General features: G+C 40.6%; 1 protein-coding gene across 3 annotated transcripts in view; it reads right to left on the reverse strand.

Moving 5' to 3' along the window:
* The window catches only part of LOC145721675 (MAGUK p55 subfamily member 7-like), a 163,455-nt gene that overhangs the window by 76,817 nt on the left and 67,019 nt on the right, over window positions 1–19,619 (reverse strand). The window contains exon 1 of one of the 3 annotated variants that reach the window (XM_081820790.1): window positions 8,103–9,706. The exons of the other annotated variants lie outside the window; for them this stretch is intronic. Within the exon in view, the coding sequence (XP_081676916.1) occupies window positions 8,103–8,115 (13 nt within the window). The 5' untranslated portion in view covers window positions 8,116–9,706. Of the gene's footprint in view, window positions 1–8,102; window positions 9,707–19,619 lie in introns of those variants that run through there. 3 annotated transcript variants of the gene reach the window in all.

Below are 19,619 nucleotides of genomic sequence, written 5' to 3' on the forward strand. Positions count from 1 at the left end.
GAAGTGGTCATACCTGTGTAACAAGTAACGAGACTGGGTCCAAGATGGAGTCATTCATGCTAAGCCCCAATGTCAGCAAACCAAAACTTCACTAAATATCTATGCCTGGCTCTCCCGGAAAAGGCAGGCCTAGGTCAGCCAGTCAGCACTTGTGACCTGACCTGGTTTCCTCAAAAGCAGGAAAGCAACCCTGCCTTAGCCACACAGCAAATGCCTCCCGTAACTTCCTTGTTCCTGCTCACCTTGGTCTATGAAACCTCTTGCCTTGTACAGCTCTTCAGAGCTCCTTTCTCTCTGCCCAATTCATATATCACTGAATAACGCCAATAAGATCCTTAAAATGTACTCAGTTGAATTTTGTTCTTTAAATCCAGGAGCACCCGTGAAAATCCACAGTACGCATTCACAGTCAATGGCACCTCCATCCCTCCTCTTACCTCCATGTCTGCTTTTCCTAAGCAGCACCGGTTCCTCCCTCGGGTGACACCTGAATGTCAGAAACACTCCGGTAACAATGATGTCAAACAGCCTCCAACTTGTTAAGGGATAGTGTCTGGTCAGGTGATACACTAATCAATATGCTACTCTACCCTGAGAGACAGGCTATCAGTCTTACTGTCGATCTCTCCATCTGTCATTTGTGACTCAACTAGGAAACCAGGGCGAAACAAACAGTCTAGCTTAAAGGTCAGCACCAGGCATTGAGCCACGTCCCACGGTCACAGGGCCTAACTCGCGTGCCCTAGAAACAGTCATCTGTCTTTTGGGTTACGATTCCAGTTTCATAAATAAGACTCTCCTTTCAGGAGCCACAGACATTTTGAATCTCATGAGAACTGTGGGCCCCTCTGTCCTCGGGAACATTCACGAAATATGCAAGAAGCCACATCTAGTCCAGGCATGCCACGGAGCCAGAAGACTCCGAAGTCTGTTCCCATGCCCAGACCAAGAACTCTTGCTCTAGGAGCTTGCAAAAGCTGACACGAGGCCACAACCTCACATTTGAAGAGAGATACCGCGAGTCTGTGCTCACGTGTAAATCAGAAGCAATTATAAAATATTTTCAAGAAAAATCAAATGCGCCACACGAAAAGGCTATTACCAGCAGCGGCGGCAGCTCTAGGATTTTAGACATTAGGGATGGGATGTGATGGGGCAGGGGAGGAGACTCACAAGGTACGGACACTGTGTTTGCATCATTCTCCAAGTAAATATCAAGAAAACGGCCATTGTTCCTATCAAATATGGGGGGGGGAGAACTATTATGAAGAGATAAAAACCCAAAAGTGCCCCTCCTATCGTGGTTCACCACTGTCTGCTGGATCTTAAGAATATTACTGAGCCACATTTTTCCAGCAATGTTTATTGGGATGAAAACTTAGATCGGTTCATGAGACATATGAGAAGATACAGAAGATCTTGAAATCAATCCTGACGTATTCCCCTCCTTGGGACTTGGCTGTGAAGCAGGACCTAGGCAGCTGGAGGAGAAGGGGAGGGACGCTGGAGCTGGCCCATAAGCTGCAGATGGAAGAGGACGGGAGGGGAAGATGGAGACAAGTCTGGCCCAGCTCAGAAGCAGACCTAGGAGCTCCAGCCGAAGGAGTGACAAAGGTTTGCTCATTGACCAACTCAGGCTCCCCTGAACACTTTCTCAACCAGGCCTGACTTCTGGGCTTCCACGTTCCTGTCTGCTTTGTCCAATTTTAGCAAGAATCCTTATAAATCAGTTTAACCGGAACCCCCCCACCCCGCAATACCTAACTGGGCTCATCATCCATCACACCCAGGTGAGGTCTGATCACGGTGGCCTACCCTGAGCAAGAATCCTGTTAGGTCACTCGAGCCAGACTCTCCCCCCTCAACCCTGATGTTTCCCTTTAGTAATTTCCCATCCAGGGACCCCCAGTCCGCTCCTTGGCTATAACCTGCCACTGGCCCAGGCTGCATTCAGAGTGGAGTCCAATCCCTCTCCACCTGCAAGACCCCACTGCAGTCGTCAGACAACCATCACGATGGCGTCCCTTGAATGAAGCCTGCCTCTCTTTCAACAAAGTTTAAGAATAATTGTTCCTTTAATGGTCTGATTATTTTTTTTAAGAGGAGCAAGGAAAACATCTGACCAATGTGGGAAACTCAGGCATGTTTCAGGCAACGGTAGTAGGTTTTCAAGAGAGGATTTATGTGACAAGGACGGAGAGAAGCAGAAAAATGTTCACGCTTAGCCCAGAAGCCTGACCTCTAGCGTGCATCGTTCCGATAAGGATCAAACACGCGCTGGTTGCTACATTCTCGAAGGGTCTCATGACTGCCTGTATATCTCACCAATTGTTAATACTGAACTGAATGATAAGCACCAGAGAAATCTTGCGAAAGTAGCTTTACAAGCAGAAATTCAAAGAAAACATTTATGATCTAATATTCCCTGTACGTCTCCTCCCCCTTGAGCACTAAGCATAGAACCACCAGCTTCACACAGCAAAAGCGCAGCCCTTTGTGCCCATGGGTCCTATCCCCGTGCTACTTAAACTCACTTACTAAGTTGCACCATACAACTTAAGAATTACGTCTTGCGGGCGCCTGGGTGGCTCAGTTGGTTAAGCGACTGCCTTCGGCTCAGGTCATGATCCTGGAGTCCCTGGATCGAGTCCCGCATCAGGCTTCCTGCTCGGCAGGGAGTCTGCTTCTCCCTTTGACCCTCCCCTCTCTCATGTGCTCTCTCTCTCATTCTCTCTCTTTCAAATAAATAAATAAAATCTTTAAAAAAAAATAAAAAAATAAATAAACTGGTAATCTAGTAAGTAAACTGTTTTCCTGAGTTCGGTGAACTACTCCAGCAAATTAATGGAACCCAGGGGGGGCGGGTAGTAGGAACCTCTGATTTATGGCTGGTGGGTCAGAAGCACAGGTGACAACCTGAACTTGCATCTGAACGCGGGGAGAGGGGGCTGGTCCTGCGGGACTGACCTGGTGCTGCGTCCGGGGAGTGTCACAATGGAGCTAGGTTGTGGGACCCCTAACTGGGGTCACAGAACTGCTTGGTGTGAGCCCCAAAATCGATCCCAGCCCCCAGAAAAGGCAGCTCCAGAGAAGACAGGGCTGTAGGGACCAAAGGAGAAGCCCCATGCTAGGGAGGGCTGGGACCAAGAGCAGCAACTGGGACTGGAGCACCACCGGATGCTGGCCTGTTTAGCAAAGAAATAAGTACAGAGAGGAAGCCTAGTGCTCCCCTGGAGACCCCACCGGAGCCCCAAGATCAGGCCTGACGGCACAGGAGGGGCTGGGCTTTTAAATTCCACCTGCCTGCTGTCTGCCGTGATCATGGAATCAGAGCGGAGATAAGCAAGACAGACACCAGGCCTGGTCTTGGAGGGTTTTCTAAACAAAACAGAATTTCAGATACAAAGACAAGTACCGAGAGTGTGGCTACAGAGCCCCAGCATTAATCTATGCCGTCCCCAACAGCTTGAGCTGACATATGGAAGTGGGATGCAGAAGACACGTTAGGGAAACTGTTTATTACAGTTGGGATAAAATAAAAGGTAAATGTTGGAACAAAAGTGGGAGATAAGATTAGAAAAGAATGGTCTCAAACGCCAGCCGGAGGAGTTTATACGGGGGAAGGGGGAGCAGGAAGGAAAGGGCAGGTTCTGAACCGTGTCTCAAAGATTAATTTACTGGAACAAAGGCAGAAATGCCGTTGATATTCAGAAATATAAAAACACCGTTTGGAAGACATCTTCTCTAGCAGTTTTATTAGCGTGGAGGTTGTAGGTGAGAAGGTGGAACCGAGTAGAGACATCTCTGCAGATACTAAGCGGCAGGAGAGGTAGGAAACATCCGGGAGGAGGTGCTGAGTACACACAGCCCATCAGGAAGTTATGCATAAAAGGAGGATGACAGATCTTCCCGAAGTTCCCAACAGAGGTACTGAGTTTTTATTGTCGTTATTTTTAAACACAGGTACACCTGAACCAACAGATTAAAGATGCAAAGAAGAAACCTAGGTAAATGATACACAAGGAATACTTAAAGGGACAGAGCCCAGCTCACATCAAAATGTCTTTATACCTAAAAAAAAAATAAATAAAACAAATACCACTCTGAAGCTTTTTCTTTCGGAAAGTTTCTCAGTGTAAAATCCCTATAAATTTCACAATGTGTTAATGTATCCATCCCACTATTCAATAACCAAGAAATACATGAGACCTTTTTTAACTTTATCAAGTCAAATCATAAATTTTAACACAAATTGTGTTTTTTAATGAAATGTGATGGGCAGAAGAAGTGTGGTAGGAGGGAAAAGAATGGGTTTTAGAATTATTCAGACCTACATTTCACTATATTTTTAACAAATCAACACACCCACATCACTGCTTGAGAGCTCCTAAGCGTCAGTACTTCAATGCTAAGTGATGTACAAGACTGATCTGACCTTCATAATGGCCGTCTGAATCCAAAGGTTCAACAACTTGCCCAAGTGAATAAAGAGGCAAGGCAGTCAGGGCATCTGGGAGGCTCAGTCGGTTAAGCATCTCACTCTTGGTTTTGGCTCAGGTCATGATCCCAGAGTCCTGGGATCGAGCCCCAGGTCAGGCTCCCAGGTCAGTAGGGAAATCTGCTTCTCCCTCTCCCTCTGCTCCTCCCCAGCCCCCTCTCTCTTTCAAATAAACAAAATCTTAAAAAAAAAAAAAAATTTTCCAATCAAGCCAACTGCCACACAAGCCCTCTCCATCTGACAAAGGAAGATGAAGTTATCTGCATGGTAATAAGACCCCCCATCCCTCCCCCTAATGGAAAACTACCTTGCCTGGAACCATCCTTTTCCTTTGCTAATAACTTTCTTGCCCCACTTATAAAAACCTTCCATTTTGTACAACTCCTCAGAGCTCCCCTCTATTTGCTAGAAGGGATACTGCCTGATTCTTGAATCATTTAATAAAGCCAATTAGATCCCCAAATTCACTTGAATTTTGTTTTTTAACCGGGGGAAGTTTCTCTAAGAAGGTGAAATTAAACAGACCTGAATTAAGGGGGTGGTGAGGGACAGTCAGGTGAGAGATGAGTGCATTCTAGCTGAAGGTCCATCATGACCTTAGGTTCTGAGGAAGAGCCCAAGGTACTGAAAGGACAGTGTGCCTGGAACATAATGAGCCAGAGAAAAATTCTGATAAAATCTGAAAGGAAATGTAGGCAGGTGTTAGATCATACTGCACCTTGTAAGCCAGTTTATCATCTGTATTTTTATTGTCCATATTTTAAAGTGTCTAAAAACCACTTACATTATAAAAACAGTTGGGAAAAGGTTAGGGGCTAATATTTCAGACTCACACAATTATTCTTCCTTATTACTAATAATAGGGAGCAAATCCATCTCTGATTACATCTAGCTTTTGCTCAAGAGTGAGGACTTTCGGGGCGCCTGGGTGGCTCAGTCGGTTAAGCGACTGCCTTCGGCTCAGGTCATGATCCTGGAGTCCCGGGATCGAGTCCCACGTCGGGCTCCCTGCTCGGCAGGGGGTCTGCTTCTCCCTCTGACCCTCTTCCCTCTTGTGCTCTCTGTCTCTCATTCTCTCTCTCAAATAAATAAATAAAATCTTAAAAAAAAAAAAAAGAGTGAGGACTTTCTTTTCCTATAACTATCAGGACTTCCTCACACATTTTGATCACCTTTATCAGCTCATAGCTATGATTCATAAAGCATTAAAGCTCTCAAAAAAAAAAAAAATCAACAATTGCAATGGCAATAATTTTTCTAATTCCAGACTGATAGGTCTTGAATAGTAATGTCAAAATTGTTCTCTAAAAGCAAACCATATTATAACTAATCTACATAATAAAAATCAAAAGTAATGCTTCCATTCAGGTAATATTTAAATATGGAAGGGCAATATAACATAAGCAACTGGTGTATTAAGATGAGATTGAGGGGTGCCTGGGTGGCTCAGCCAGTTACACATCTGCCTTAGGCTCAGGTCATGATCTCAGGGTCCTGGGATGGACTTATTAGTTTTATCTTTAAAATATTCAGGCTCCCTGCTCAGCGGGGAGCCTGCTTTTCTCTCCCCCTCTGCTGCTCAGGGCCCCCGCCCCCGCTTGTGCTCTCTGTCAAATAAATAAATAAAATCTTTAAAAAAATAAAAAAAGATGACATTGAATTTTGTTACAAATTAACTATGGAAGCTTATGATTTACTCTTATCAGAATCAAGATTTTCTCAGTAGCAAAAAATATTACTAACAAAAAACTGTTCTAAGCTAACCTCAGCCATATAAACTCATTCAATCTCCATAACAACCCTATCCAGTAGGTAGTATAGGTTTATCCCTAATTTGCAGATAAGAATATTCACGCACAGGGGCGCCTGGGTGGCTCAGTCGGTTAAGCGACTGCCTTCGGCTCAGGTCATGATCCTGGAGTCCTGGGATCGAGTCCCGCATCGGGCTCCCTGCTCGGCAGGGAGTCTGTTTCTCCCTCTGACCCTCCCCCCTCTCATGCTCTCTGTCTCTCATTCTCTCTCTAATAAAAATAAATAAAATCTTTAAAAAGAATATTCAGGCACAGAAGGGTTAAGTAGCTTGCCCAAGGTGGCTCAGCCCAGGGTTTTAACCGCAGGGCACAATACCTCCCCAATAATGATGTCACTCTCATTCCAGCGCGTCCTGAGAGGTGGGATTCCAGTTGGCTTCCTGGATCCATTCTTGGAAGCAGGGTATTATCCCCATGAGCTTAATTTGTGCCACAAGTAAGCAAAAAAGACTAAGAAGTGGCTCCCACAGGAAGAAAACGTCAGCACGCTCTGATCTTCATTTCCGCAACTACACTGGATGACCAAGGAGTCATCCAGTTGTGGTCATTTGATATTTTTATCAACTGCCAACTGCCACACAAGCCCTCTCCATCTGACAAAGGAAGATGAAGTTATCTGCATGGTAATAAGACCCCCCATCCCTCCCCCTAATGGAAAACTACCTTGCCTGGAACCATCCTTTTCCTTTGCTAATAACTTTCTTGCCCCACTTATAAAAACCTTCCATTTTGTACAACTCCTCAGAGCTCCCCTCTATTTGCTAGAAGGGATACTGCCTGATTCTTGAATCATTTAATAAAGCCAATTAGATCCCCAAATTCACTTGAATTTTGTTTTTTAACCGGGGGAAGTTTCTCTAAGAAGGTGAAATTAAACAGACCTGAATTAAGGGGGTGGTGAGGGACAGTAACCACTTGCTGGGTATCTCACTCCCCACACCAGTCCAGTCACGCTACCTTAGGAACCTCATCTGATATTCGTGACAGGCTACTGTTAGTCCTGATGCACAAAATAGAAAATGACATTAAGAGGTTCAGCATCTTTACCCTAAAGCTCCTCTTCCGCTTCTACCACATACTGTCTACAGGTCAAGACAGTCTCCCCTGAGCTGCTGAGTCCATGGAATCAGGGATTATATAAATATGACTTCATTTGTATAAAACCTGGTTCATCTGGCTGATTTAGGAGCTTTGTCAGAGAGGGAAGAGAACTTTCCCTGTCGTTAATTCCATTGCTCTAGCATTAATAATGGAAAAGGGGAACCAATCCCTTCCCAAGAAAGCTCCGTGACAACAGGACTACGCAGGGCTGGTTCAATGGTGTGTCCTCAATGCCCAAAAAGGGGCTGGACTTCAGTAAATGCTCAATAAACTGCGGTCGACTTCAACTGAATTTCATGAGTCTGGCTTATGTGAGACCAACTTGGGCCTAAGTCTCCCTCTTCTTTAGATACCAAACAACCAGGATCACTAAGCCAAGAAGTGAACCTGATGTCAATCATAACAAAATCACCATCAACATAAAATCATGAATTATCCACAGAAGTTGGGCTACAAAGTTTGAATATTTTAAAGATAAAACTAGTAAGTGGTGCTTCAAATTGCAAAAAAAAAAAATCAGATCATTTTATTTCAAACTCTGATTCAGAGTGCATGAGATTGAAATATTCACAAAGGATGGAACACAGAAAGGAAGGAGACAGGAGGTGGACTTTGGGAATCTGGACTCTAGGGCTGGTTCTGGGGTTCTCCTAGTAACAGCCAGCCACAGCCAGCCCTATGACCCCCCAGACCTGGTTTTTCCATATGAAGGCTAAAGAAAGGAATCCGATGATCAAGATCCCGAACAGCTTCTCCATTCAGTGACTCAAGGCTGGGAGATGACACCAGACTTTGAGATGGCCAGTGAAGAGGGCGACAAGCTTCAAGGATAGAGGGGTGTTTGCACTAGTCCTTGAGGGATGTGAAGACTTCAACATGCCTAAGGATGAAGTTAAGGCACATCTCAGCTAAAAGAATCACTGACTATACTTTCATTTAGCAAAAAGTCAAGGATATATATGGCTATCAGCACAAATACACAGGTAACCCAGCAGTCCAGGCTTTACATGATGTTTAAAAACCATTCTTTTATTTTAAAAAATAAAAACACCAAGGGGAGCAACTTGCACTTTCCTTCCTGGGTTGAGGGGAATTGGGGAGATGGGGGGGCTTTTATAGGGCCCTGCTTTTCTTAAACGTTCAGGAGGAAATGAAAGTATTTATTGTAAAAGGTGTATAAAAATATCAAATGACCACAAGTTAGAGACGTCTCTGAGGAACCTACTGAATTGGAATTTATCAGAGAACACCTTGGGCTGCTGTTTCTAAGAAAGAGTTATAAAGCTTGAGAGCTCTTTGGAGGACCACAGTCCTCTGAAATAAGTGCATGTTACTTTCCCCTAGTGATATTAAAGGATGCCGAGGATCTCCTCATAGGACTGCCCCCAACTATCTGCTTTTTGGATGTTTTAGTACAACAGTAAGCTAAACAGCCAGCGGGATCCGTAGACCTGGACGTGGGAATTAAAGGCAGAATCATTTTACCCTGTCATGAACTACAACTGGTATGTTTTATTTTTTTAAAGAATTATATTAAAGTATTTCACAAAATGGATCACAGACCTAAATGTACAATGCAGAACTACACAACTCCTAGAAAATAACACAAGAGAAAATCTAGATAACCTTGGGTATGGTGATCCCTTTTAAGATACAATCTAGAGGCACAATCCATGCACAAAGTAATTGATAAGCTGGATTTCATTAAAATTGAGAAGTTCTGTTCTGCAAAAGACAGTATCAACAGAATAAGACAAGCCACAGACTAGGAGAAAATATTTACAAAAGACACAGCTGATAAAGATCTGCTATACAAAGTATACAAAAAGCTTTGTTTTTAAGATTTGAGTAATCTCTACACCCAATGTGGGGCTCGAATTCACAACCCCAAGATCAAGAGTCTCATGCCCCATTGACTGAGCCAGCCAGGCGCCCCCCAAAAAACTCTTAAAACAGACAATCCAATTAAAAAATGGGCCAAAGAGTTTAACAGACACCTCACAAAGAAGATATACAGATGGCAAAAAAAGCCTGTGAACAGAGATGCTCCACATCATAGGTCATTAGGGAAATGCAATTAAATAACAAAGAGGCACCATGACCCGCTCATATGAATTTCCAAAATCTGGAACACCAACACCATCCAATCCTGGTGAGAATGTGAAGCAAGAGAAATTCTCATTCATTGCTGGCAAAGCAAAACAGTACAGCAGCTTCCTACAAAAGTCAACACACTATTATTACGCCATCCAGCAATCATGAGCATTGGTTATTTCCCCAAGGGAGTTGAAAACTTACGTCCACACAAAAACCTGCACATGGATATCTGCAGCAGCTTTATAACTGCCAAAACCTTAAAGCAATCAAGATGTCCTTCAGTAGGTAAATGGATTAATTAACTGTGGTACATCTACACAATGGAATATTATTCAGCATTAAAAAGAAATGAGCTATCAAGCTATAAAAACACACAGAGGAAACTTTTTTTTTAAGATTTATTTATTTGAGAGAGAGAGAGCACAAGTGGGAGGGGCAGAGGGAGAGAGAGAGAATCTCAAGCAGACTCCGAGCTGAGCATGCAGACCCCAACACAGTGCTAGATCCCACAACACTGAGATCACCACCTCAGCTGAAACCAAGAGTAAAATGCTGAATCAACTCCACCCACATGGAGGAAACTTAAATGCATATTACTAAGGGGAGGAAACCAATCTGAGTAGGCTACATACTGCAGAATTCCAACTACAGGCCATTCTAAAAGAGGCAAAACTATGAAGACAGTAAAAAAGATTAGTGATTGCAAGGTTTGGGAGTGAAGGGATAACTAGGCAGAGCACAAAGGATTTTTAAAGCAGTGAGAATACTGTGTATGATGCCATGATGAAGTATACATGGCCTCATACATTTGTCCAAACCCACAGAACGCGCAACACCAAGACCGAACCATTATGTAAACTATGGACTTTGGGCGATTATGATGTGTCACTGTTGGTTCATCAACTGTAAAAATGTACCAGTCTGGCAGGGGATATTGGTAACAGGGAAGGTTCTGGATGTGTGGGGGTTAGGGAGTATATGGGAAACTCTATACCTTCCCCTCAATTTTGCTGTAAACCTGAAACTGCTCTAAAAAATATAAAATCTTACAAATATTTTAAATTGCATGTGCATAATTCAAAAAGACACCAAAAAGCTCATATGATTTCTAAGCAAAAAAGATTAATCAAGATTTGAACTACGCCTTTCCTCTTTGCAGATGTACGGACTATCTTTCTGCAAGGAGCAGAGAAACTTGAGGAATATTTCATTTAAGGAAAGATGACAGTCATAGACCATGGAGCCCATTTGCTTTCACTGAGAAGGAAAAATACTAGGTGATGGTGCCAGGGGATGTCCTGAGTTGGTCATGATAACACCTGCTAATATCACACCAACTAACAATTCAGTAAAAGTCTGTTGGTATGTCAATAAAACCTGATATAAGGATGGTGTTCTTTTGCTAATCTGACTTGATCCAGGAGTATATTTAAAACTAATATAATGTATGCCCTACATATCCTTTAAGCACTCCTCACTAAATATTGCTTCTTTCAAACAAGACTTTGATAAATCTTGAGTGGCAGGGAGCTTGTTTGTCCTCCCTAGGGACATGTCTGGAGTAGAAAGACAAATACAAAGCCACTCGCCTTAATGCGAAGTCTAGGAGCAGAGCTAAGATTCTTCTGTAAAGCTGAGGGGCATTACAAGAATGCAGACTTGAATAAAAAGCCAGCTCACTGAAGCTTTGGGGAAACTGAAATAGGCAAGGTCAAGATTCTCCTCTGAAAATTAGGCAGACTAATGGATGATCAAGGACATATAGCTTGTCCTTGAGCGTCTAAGTTAGGAAAACACCCGAGGTAGAAATAACCAGACATCTTCAGCCAACCTAAAAAGGACCTCTAGATTCACAACGTAGATTGGTGCTTCTGCTTCTTACACAAACCAAAGAAAACTATTTGTAAAATATACTCCAAAATGTGCTATTTACACAGATGCTGTAGCTCATGTGTGAACATTCATCAAGGTATACACATATATGCGCACTTTTCTGCAAGTATTTTACTTTTAAAAGTTTTATCTACATGTATATTAAATGTGTGTATATTTATATACACATATGTATGTAAATATAATAAACAGACATGATGTAAGGTATTGATAGATACTCAATGAAAAGAAGTGATATATTTAGGAACTGCCATTTTATAACCATTTAAAGGCTGAAAATATCTTCTAGAAAAGAAGTTAGTTCCAGGAGCAACTGCTGATGCATAATCCTTAGGCACAGGAAAATTCCTCCCTCAACTAGATTTGACCTTTTCATTAACTGAGTTTTCATAAAGATTTGTTTGGATCTTAATTTTATATGTACTCTTTTAAAAATATTTACAGCTTTTGGTTTTTTGTTTTTTTTAGGAAAGAATGGGAAGGAAAAAGGACATATGGATGCTAATGCCTGGACAATGTTGGAGTAGTTTCCTTTTTTCAGTGTAATGTACTACTTACCCATCTATTATTATTTCCTACTAAAAATGTTTTTAAAGTCAACCAAATGGAACAACCAAAATATCATTTTATATCATTAACAAAATTATACACTATCATTCAGAACTGAAGGACGAGTTTCCCAAACAAGTGAAAATTAAAGGAGTTTCTCACCACTAAACCGACCTTACAGAAAATGTTAAAGGGTCTTCTTTAAGCAGAAAAGAAGAGGCTGTACCTAGAAATAAGAAAATTAAGGGAGGGACGCCTGGGTGGCTCAGTCAGTTAAGCATCTGCTTTTGACTCAGGTCCTGATCCCAGGGTCCTGGGATCGAGCCCCGCATCAGGCTCCCTGCTCAGTGGGGAGTCTGCTTCCCCTCTCCCTTTGCTGCTCCCCTTGCTTGTGCACGTGCACATGCTCTGTCAAATGAATATATAAAATCTTAAAAAAAAGAAAATTAGGGGAAAAAAATCTCCCTCGTAAAGGCAGTGGATGAGCCACTTTAAAAAGCTACTATAAACGTTAAATGAGAAAAATAGTAAAAATCAACTATAACTACACTACATGGTTAAGGGATACAAAAAAAGATGTAAAATATGATGTCAAGAACATAAAATGTGTATAGGGAGAGTAAAAAATGCAGGACTTTTAGAATGCATTCAAACTTTAGCAACACAGGCTTAAAACAGACTGCTATATATGTAGGTAGATATATATGAAACTCATGGTAACCACAAACCAAAAACCTATCAAAGATATACAAAAACTAAAGAGAAAGGAACCCAAAATAATACTAAAGAAAACCAGCAAACCACAAGGGAAGAGACCAAAATAAGACACAGAGAAGAACTACAAAAACAACCAGAAAACAATTAACACAATGGCAGCAAGTGCATACCTCTCAATAATTACTCACAATGGGAATGCTCCAATCTTAAGACATAGAGTGACTGAATGGATAAAGAATATAAGACCCATCTACATGCTGCCTACAAGAGACTTGCTTCAGACCTAAAGACACACACAGACTAAAAGTGAAAAGATAGTCCATGTAAATGAACACAAAAAAGCAGGAGTAGCAATACTCTTACCAGACAAAATAGAGTTTAAATCAAAGATTGTAAACAAAAGGCAAAGAAGGGCATTACATAATGATAAAGAGCTCAGTCCAAGAAGAGGATACAACATTTGTGAATATGTGTGCCTCCCAGCATAGGAGCCCTTACTCTATATAAAGGGAATGTGAACAGACATAAAGGGAGAAATCAACAGCAATACAATAATTGTACGGGACTTTAGGACTCCACTTACATCAATGGATAGGTCATCCAGACAGAAAACCAACAAGGAAACACTGGCCTTAAAAGACATGGTAGACTAGATGGACTTAACAGATATTTACAGAACATCCCATCCAAAGGCAGAATACACATACCTCTCAAGTGCTCATGGAACATTCTCCAAGATAGAACACATGTTAGGCAACAAAATAAGTTTCAATACATTCAAGAGACTGAAATCGTATCAAGCACCTTTTCTGACCACAATGGCATGAAACTAGAAACCAATTATAAATAGAAAACTGCAAAAAACATAAACACATGGAAACTAAACAACATGCTGCTAAACAACCAAAGGGTCAACTAAGAAATCAAAGGACAAATCACAGAATACCTTGAGACAAATGAAAATGGAAATACAACAGACCAAAATCTATGGACATAGCAAAAGCAGTTGTGAGAGGGAAGTTTATAGCGATACAGACCTCCCCAAAAAAACAACATATATCTCAAATAAACAATCTCAGTTCATACCTAAAGAACTAGGGGGGGAAAAAAAAGAAAAAGAATAAAGCCCAAAGTTAGTAGAAGGAAATAATAAAAATCACAGTGGAAATAAATGAAATAGTTTAAAAAATTAGAAAAGATCAATGAAACTAAAAGCTGGCGCTTTGAAAAGATAAAAATTGATAAACCTGTGGCCAGAATCGTCAAGAATAAAAGAGACATGGTCCCAATTCAATCAAAAATGAAAGAAGAGAAATTACAACTGACAACAAATGCATAAGATCATAAGAGATTACTACAACTGTAGGCCAACAAATTGGAAAAACCAGAAGAAGTGGATAAATTCCTAGAAACACATAGCCTTCCAAGACTGAATCATTAAAAAACAGAAAATATGAATAGACTAATTACAAGTAATAAAATTGAACCAGCAATTAAAAAAAAAATGTCCAGGACCAGGTGAATTCTATCAAACAATGAAAGAAGAGTTAGTACCTATCTTACTCAAATTATTCCCAAAAAAAAGTAAACAGGAAGGAATACTTCCAAATTCCTTTTATGAGGCCACAGTACCCTGATACCAAAACCGGAAAAAGACAACACAAAAGAAGAAAATTATAGGCCAATATCTTTAATGAATATAGATGCAAAAATCCTCAGTAAAAATATTAGCAAACTAAATCCAACAACACATTAACAGGATCATAAGCCATAATAAAATGGGATTTATTCCAGAGATGCAGAGATGGCTCATATCCACAAATCAACATGATACACCACATTAACAAAATGAAGGCTAAAAATCATATGATCACCTCAATAGATATAGAAAAAGCATTTGACAAAATTCAACATCTATTTCTGATAAAAGCTCTCAAGGAAGCACATGTAGAGGGAACATATCTCAACATAATAAAGGCCATATATGATAAACCCACAGTTATCATCATACTCAATGGCGAAAACTGAAAGCTTTTTCTCTAAGATTAGGAACAAGACAAAGATGCCCACTCTCATCACTTTTATTCAAACATAGTAGGAAATCCTAGCCACAACAATTAGGCAAGAAAAAGAAATAAGAGGCATCCAAATTGGTAAAGAATAGTAAAACCATCACTATTCACAGGTGACACACTATATTTATAGAAAACCCTATAGATTCCACCGAAGAAACTATTAAAACTAGTACATGAATTCAGTTAAGTCACAGAATACAAAAACTAACATACAAAAATTGGTTGCATTTCTATGCACTAGTAATAACCTATCAGAAAGAGAAATTAAGAAAACAATCCCATTTACAATTACATCAAGAGTAAAATACCTAGGAATAGATATAGGTGAAAGACCTATACTCTGAAAACTGTAAGAGTGATGACAGAAACTGAAGACACAAATAAATGAAAAGATATATCATGCTCATGCATTGGAAGAACACTGTTAAAATGTCTGTACAACAGAATCTAAAAAATAGCCAAAGTTGGAGGTATCTCACCCCCGATTTCAAACTATAAAACAATGCTATAGTGATCAAAACAGTATGGTACTGAAGCAAAAAATATACTCGTAGGGGGCGCCTGGGTGGCTCAGGCGTTAAGCGTCTGCCTTCGGCTGAGGTCATGATCCCAGGGTCCTGGGATCGAGCCCCGCATCAGGCTCCCTGCTCCGCGGGAAGCCTGCTTCTCCCTCTCCCACTCCCCCTGCTTGCATTCCCTCTCTCGCTGTGTCTCTCTCTGTCAAATAAATAAATAAAATCTTAAAAAAAAAGAAACTTAAAAAAAAATATACTCGTAGATCAATGGAACAGACTAGAGACCCCAAAAATAAAACCATGCATAAATGGTCAGTTAATCCACAATAAAGGAGGCAAGAATATACAAAGGGGATAAGACAGTCTCTTCAATAAATAGAGCTGGAAAAACTGGACGGCCACATGAAAAAGAAACACGACCACTACCTTACACCATGCACAGAAATTAACTCAAAATGGATTAAAAGACTTATACGTAAGACCTGAAACCATAAAAGTCCTAGAAGGAAACAGGCACTAGGCTCTTTGATACTGGTCTTAGCAACATTTTTTTGGATCAGTCTCCCCAGGCAAGAACAAAAAAAGCTAAAATAAATGTGATTACACCAAACTAAAAATCTTTTGCATAGCAAAGGAAACCATCAACAAAATGAAAAGGCAACCTACCGAACGGGAGCAGACAGTTGCAAATCATACAGCCAAAATATATAAAGAACTTATAAAACTCAATAGCAAAAAAACAAACCAACAAAAAATCTGATTAAAAAACGGGCAGAGGACCCTTTCCCAAAGAAGATCTACAGATGGTCAACAGGCACATGAAAAGATGCTCAACATCACGAATCATAAGGGAAATGCAAATCAAAACTACAATGAGATATTACCTCACACTGGTCAGATTGGTTATTATCAAAACTAAAACAAAATAAGTTTTGGTGAGATGTGGAGAAAAGGGTACACTCAAACTGTTAGTGGGAATGCTCATGGGTGCGGTCACTATGGAAAACAGTATGGAGGTTCCTCGAAAAATTAAAAGTAGAACTACCCTATGACCCAGCAATTCTACTTCTGGGTATTTATCTAAAAGAAAACAAAAACACCAATTCAAAGAGATATATGTACCCTTATGTTCAATGCAGCTCTATTTAGCACATCAACAGATAAAGAAGATGTGGTGCGCGCGCGCGCACACACACACACACAATGGAATATTACTCAGCAATTTTAAAAAAAAAAGAATGAAATCTCGTCATTTGTGACAACATGGATGAACCTAGAGGGTATTATGCTAAGCGAAATAAGTTAGAAAAAGACAAATCTGTATGATTTCTTACATGTGTAATCTAAAAAACAAAACAAGTGAACAGACACTCAAAAATACAGGGAGTAAAGTGTAGAGGAGGTAAGGACTGGAGGGGCAGGTGAAACAGGTGAAGGGATTAGGAGGTACAAACTTCCAGTTATAAAATAAATTAGTCATGCGGATGTAATGTTCAACATAGGGAATACTGTCAATAATACTAGAATCACTTTCTATGGTGACAGATGGTAACTAGACTTATGGTTAAGCATCTGCCTTTGGCTCAGGCCATGATCTTAAGGTCCTGGATCGAGCCCCACAACAGGCTCTCTGCTCAGCGGGGAGCCTGCTTCTCCGGCTCCTTCTGCTGCTCCCCCTGCTTGTGCTCTCTGTCAAATAAATAAATAAAATCTTAAAAAAAAAAAAAAAAAACTAAGTTAACCAAGGGAGCCTTTTCTGTGTCTTCTGGTACAATTAGAAAAGAATTCTATCTCAAGAAAAAGAAAAAATCTTAGCTGAAGAAAGATTAAAAGTATTCACATTAGTGTATTTTGTCACATGTCTTAGGCAACCTCTTTATTGATAAAGTTACAAGGTAACTGGAAACCTATATAAGCAATTATTCAGTAGGACCTCTCCTATGGAAAAGTAAGCTTAATGAAATAGGAAAATTCTTACCCACCCTCACATTCCAGTTCACTCACCCACAACTACCTTAGTACTTAAGGGATAAGTATTCTGAGGCTATGAAAGCAAAGAATTTAAAGTCTTCTGTCTACTTTAAGACAAATGGCATCAAGAGTGCAATCAGAAAACACAAACACAGAAGTTTCTCTCCACCAGAACACAATTATTCTTTGCATTAACAATTTGAAGTTCTGCATTTATTAGACCTCACAGATTTTTATTCTCATCCCTGTATAAATTATCAAAGCTATATATATCTCAGAATGTTGATTAGACAGTACACTTACAGTCACTAAGGTTCCCTAAGGAGTTTATTTTTAACATAAAATATTCTTCAACAATCAAAAGTATTTCACACATTTGACACAAAGGAAACAAAGAATATATAAAATCTCATAAAATGTACCAATTTTCTAATAACCTAATAAACTAGAAGACTCTGACTCTCAGAACCAAGAAAACCAGTAAAATAGGTTTATAGAACAATCACAAGACATCCAATGTTTACACAATGTCTACACCCATAGACTGAAGTGTGACCCTTCTCCTATCACACACCACTTAGGTAGGAGGCTGCCTGGAAAACCCTCTCCCTACTTCCTGCTACCGAAATGTGAAGAAACCTAAACATTTGTGAAAATAAGCTATCTTTGTCACCACCCCCGCCTAGCTGCCCATATGCCTTCAAATTCAACATCATAAATAATCCACAACCACAGCTACCCTCCATGTTTATCTTTTAACCATATTTCATTCTGCTTTCATTCAATTTCTAAGTCCTTTGATGTTAAGGTCCCAAGACAGAAGCTGGATAATAGGCCTCTTTGCATCAGCTCAGTGCCCAACATATCATGCCTTTCAATAACAGGTATTCAGTAAATCTTGATAAAACAGCTAAAATCTTTATTTAAAAAATGTCAGGTCCAGACTGAAGAGGCACTGTTGAACCTGAAAATGATGCCACCCAAATTTGTCTGCAATTACTATCTGTAAGCTGACATCTCCAGTTCCTTATCCTTACCCAAGTCTCGTCATACAACCAAGAGTCATCTTTACTGAATGTGCAGGCACCTCAAACTCAATGTATTTAAAAACGAACTTCTCTTTCTGCTACCTCCTCCAAAAGGGATCTTCCGCCTCCGCATTCTCTCTCAGTGACTGTCGTGACCAAACATCCACATCTGATTACACAACGGGTTTATATTGTTAAAAGGTTAAACCTGAATACTTAAGAGTAGCACAATATGAAGAACAATGAAATCTGGGGGAAAAGGATTAAGGCTTGACAGGATTAAGAACAGCTGCCCTGGGGCACCTGGGTGGCTCGGTTAAGTGACTGACTCTTGGTTTCCACTTGGGTTGTGATCTCAGGGTCCTGGGATGGAGCCCTGTGTTGGTCTCCCTGCTGAACAGGGAGGGTCTCTCTCTCTCTCTCCCCACCCCAACCCCCCACTGGAGACGCACACACACGCTCTAAAATAAATCAATCTTTAAAAAAAATAAAATAATATCCCTAGTATCTAACTGCGCCAGGTACCGTATTTTAGTCTCTGATTTAAAGCCTACTACAGCCCTATAACCTAAATACTATTATGACTGCCTCGGTTTACCTACGCAGAAACAGAGTCTCAGAAATATTTACAATTTATGCAAAGTCCTAGAGTTGGTAAGTGTTGTAGAACTGGCTTTGAACAAAAATAGCAACTTCAGAGCCCTTAAAAATCCACGGGGAAGAAGTCCTCTTCAAACATAAAGTAATGCAAGTAAGGTTCTAAAATCAGATACCAGCGTACTGAAGGCTGCATATTCAGCAAAGCAGCGACTAGAGTAACCTAGGTCAAGGGTGAGCATCCCAGGGCTAGAACAAGGGCAGGGAGACTGCAGTATGAGAGATCAGTGCGGTACAGAATGGGAAGGGTAAAAAAACCTAAGCTCTCAGAATGAAACACTAAAGACATGCTGGAAATCAAATGACTCCACAGTCCCTAATCTTAGATATACAAATGACAGTGGTGCCATAAACAGGAACTGGGTATATTAAAGAGTGGGACCTGTTTTTCCACTTCAGATCTTCGAATGAAGGTCAAGAGGAGATATCCAAGTGAAAACACCCAGAAGACAGTGCAGTCGATGAGACCAAAGCTTGGTTAATACAGGGCTGGACTTATATTGTTAATTAAATATTAATTTAATATTTATGCATATTTCTTAAACAAAGGGGACATTTTCATTTTTTTTTTAATTTTATGATGTTATGTTAGTCACCATACATCATTGGTTTTTGATGTAGTGTTCCATGATTCATTGTTTGCATATAACACCCAGTGCTCCATGCAGTACGTGCCCTCCTTAATACCCATCACCGGGCTAACCAAT

The sequence above is a fragment of the Leptonychotes weddellii genome, chromosome 5, assembly GCF_054177405.1.
Source record: "Leptonychotes weddellii isolate Sample4059 chromosome 5, ASM5417740v2, whole genome shotgun sequence".
Classification (NCBI taxonomy): Eukaryota; Metazoa; Chordata; class Mammalia; order Carnivora; family Phocidae; genus Leptonychotes; species Leptonychotes weddellii.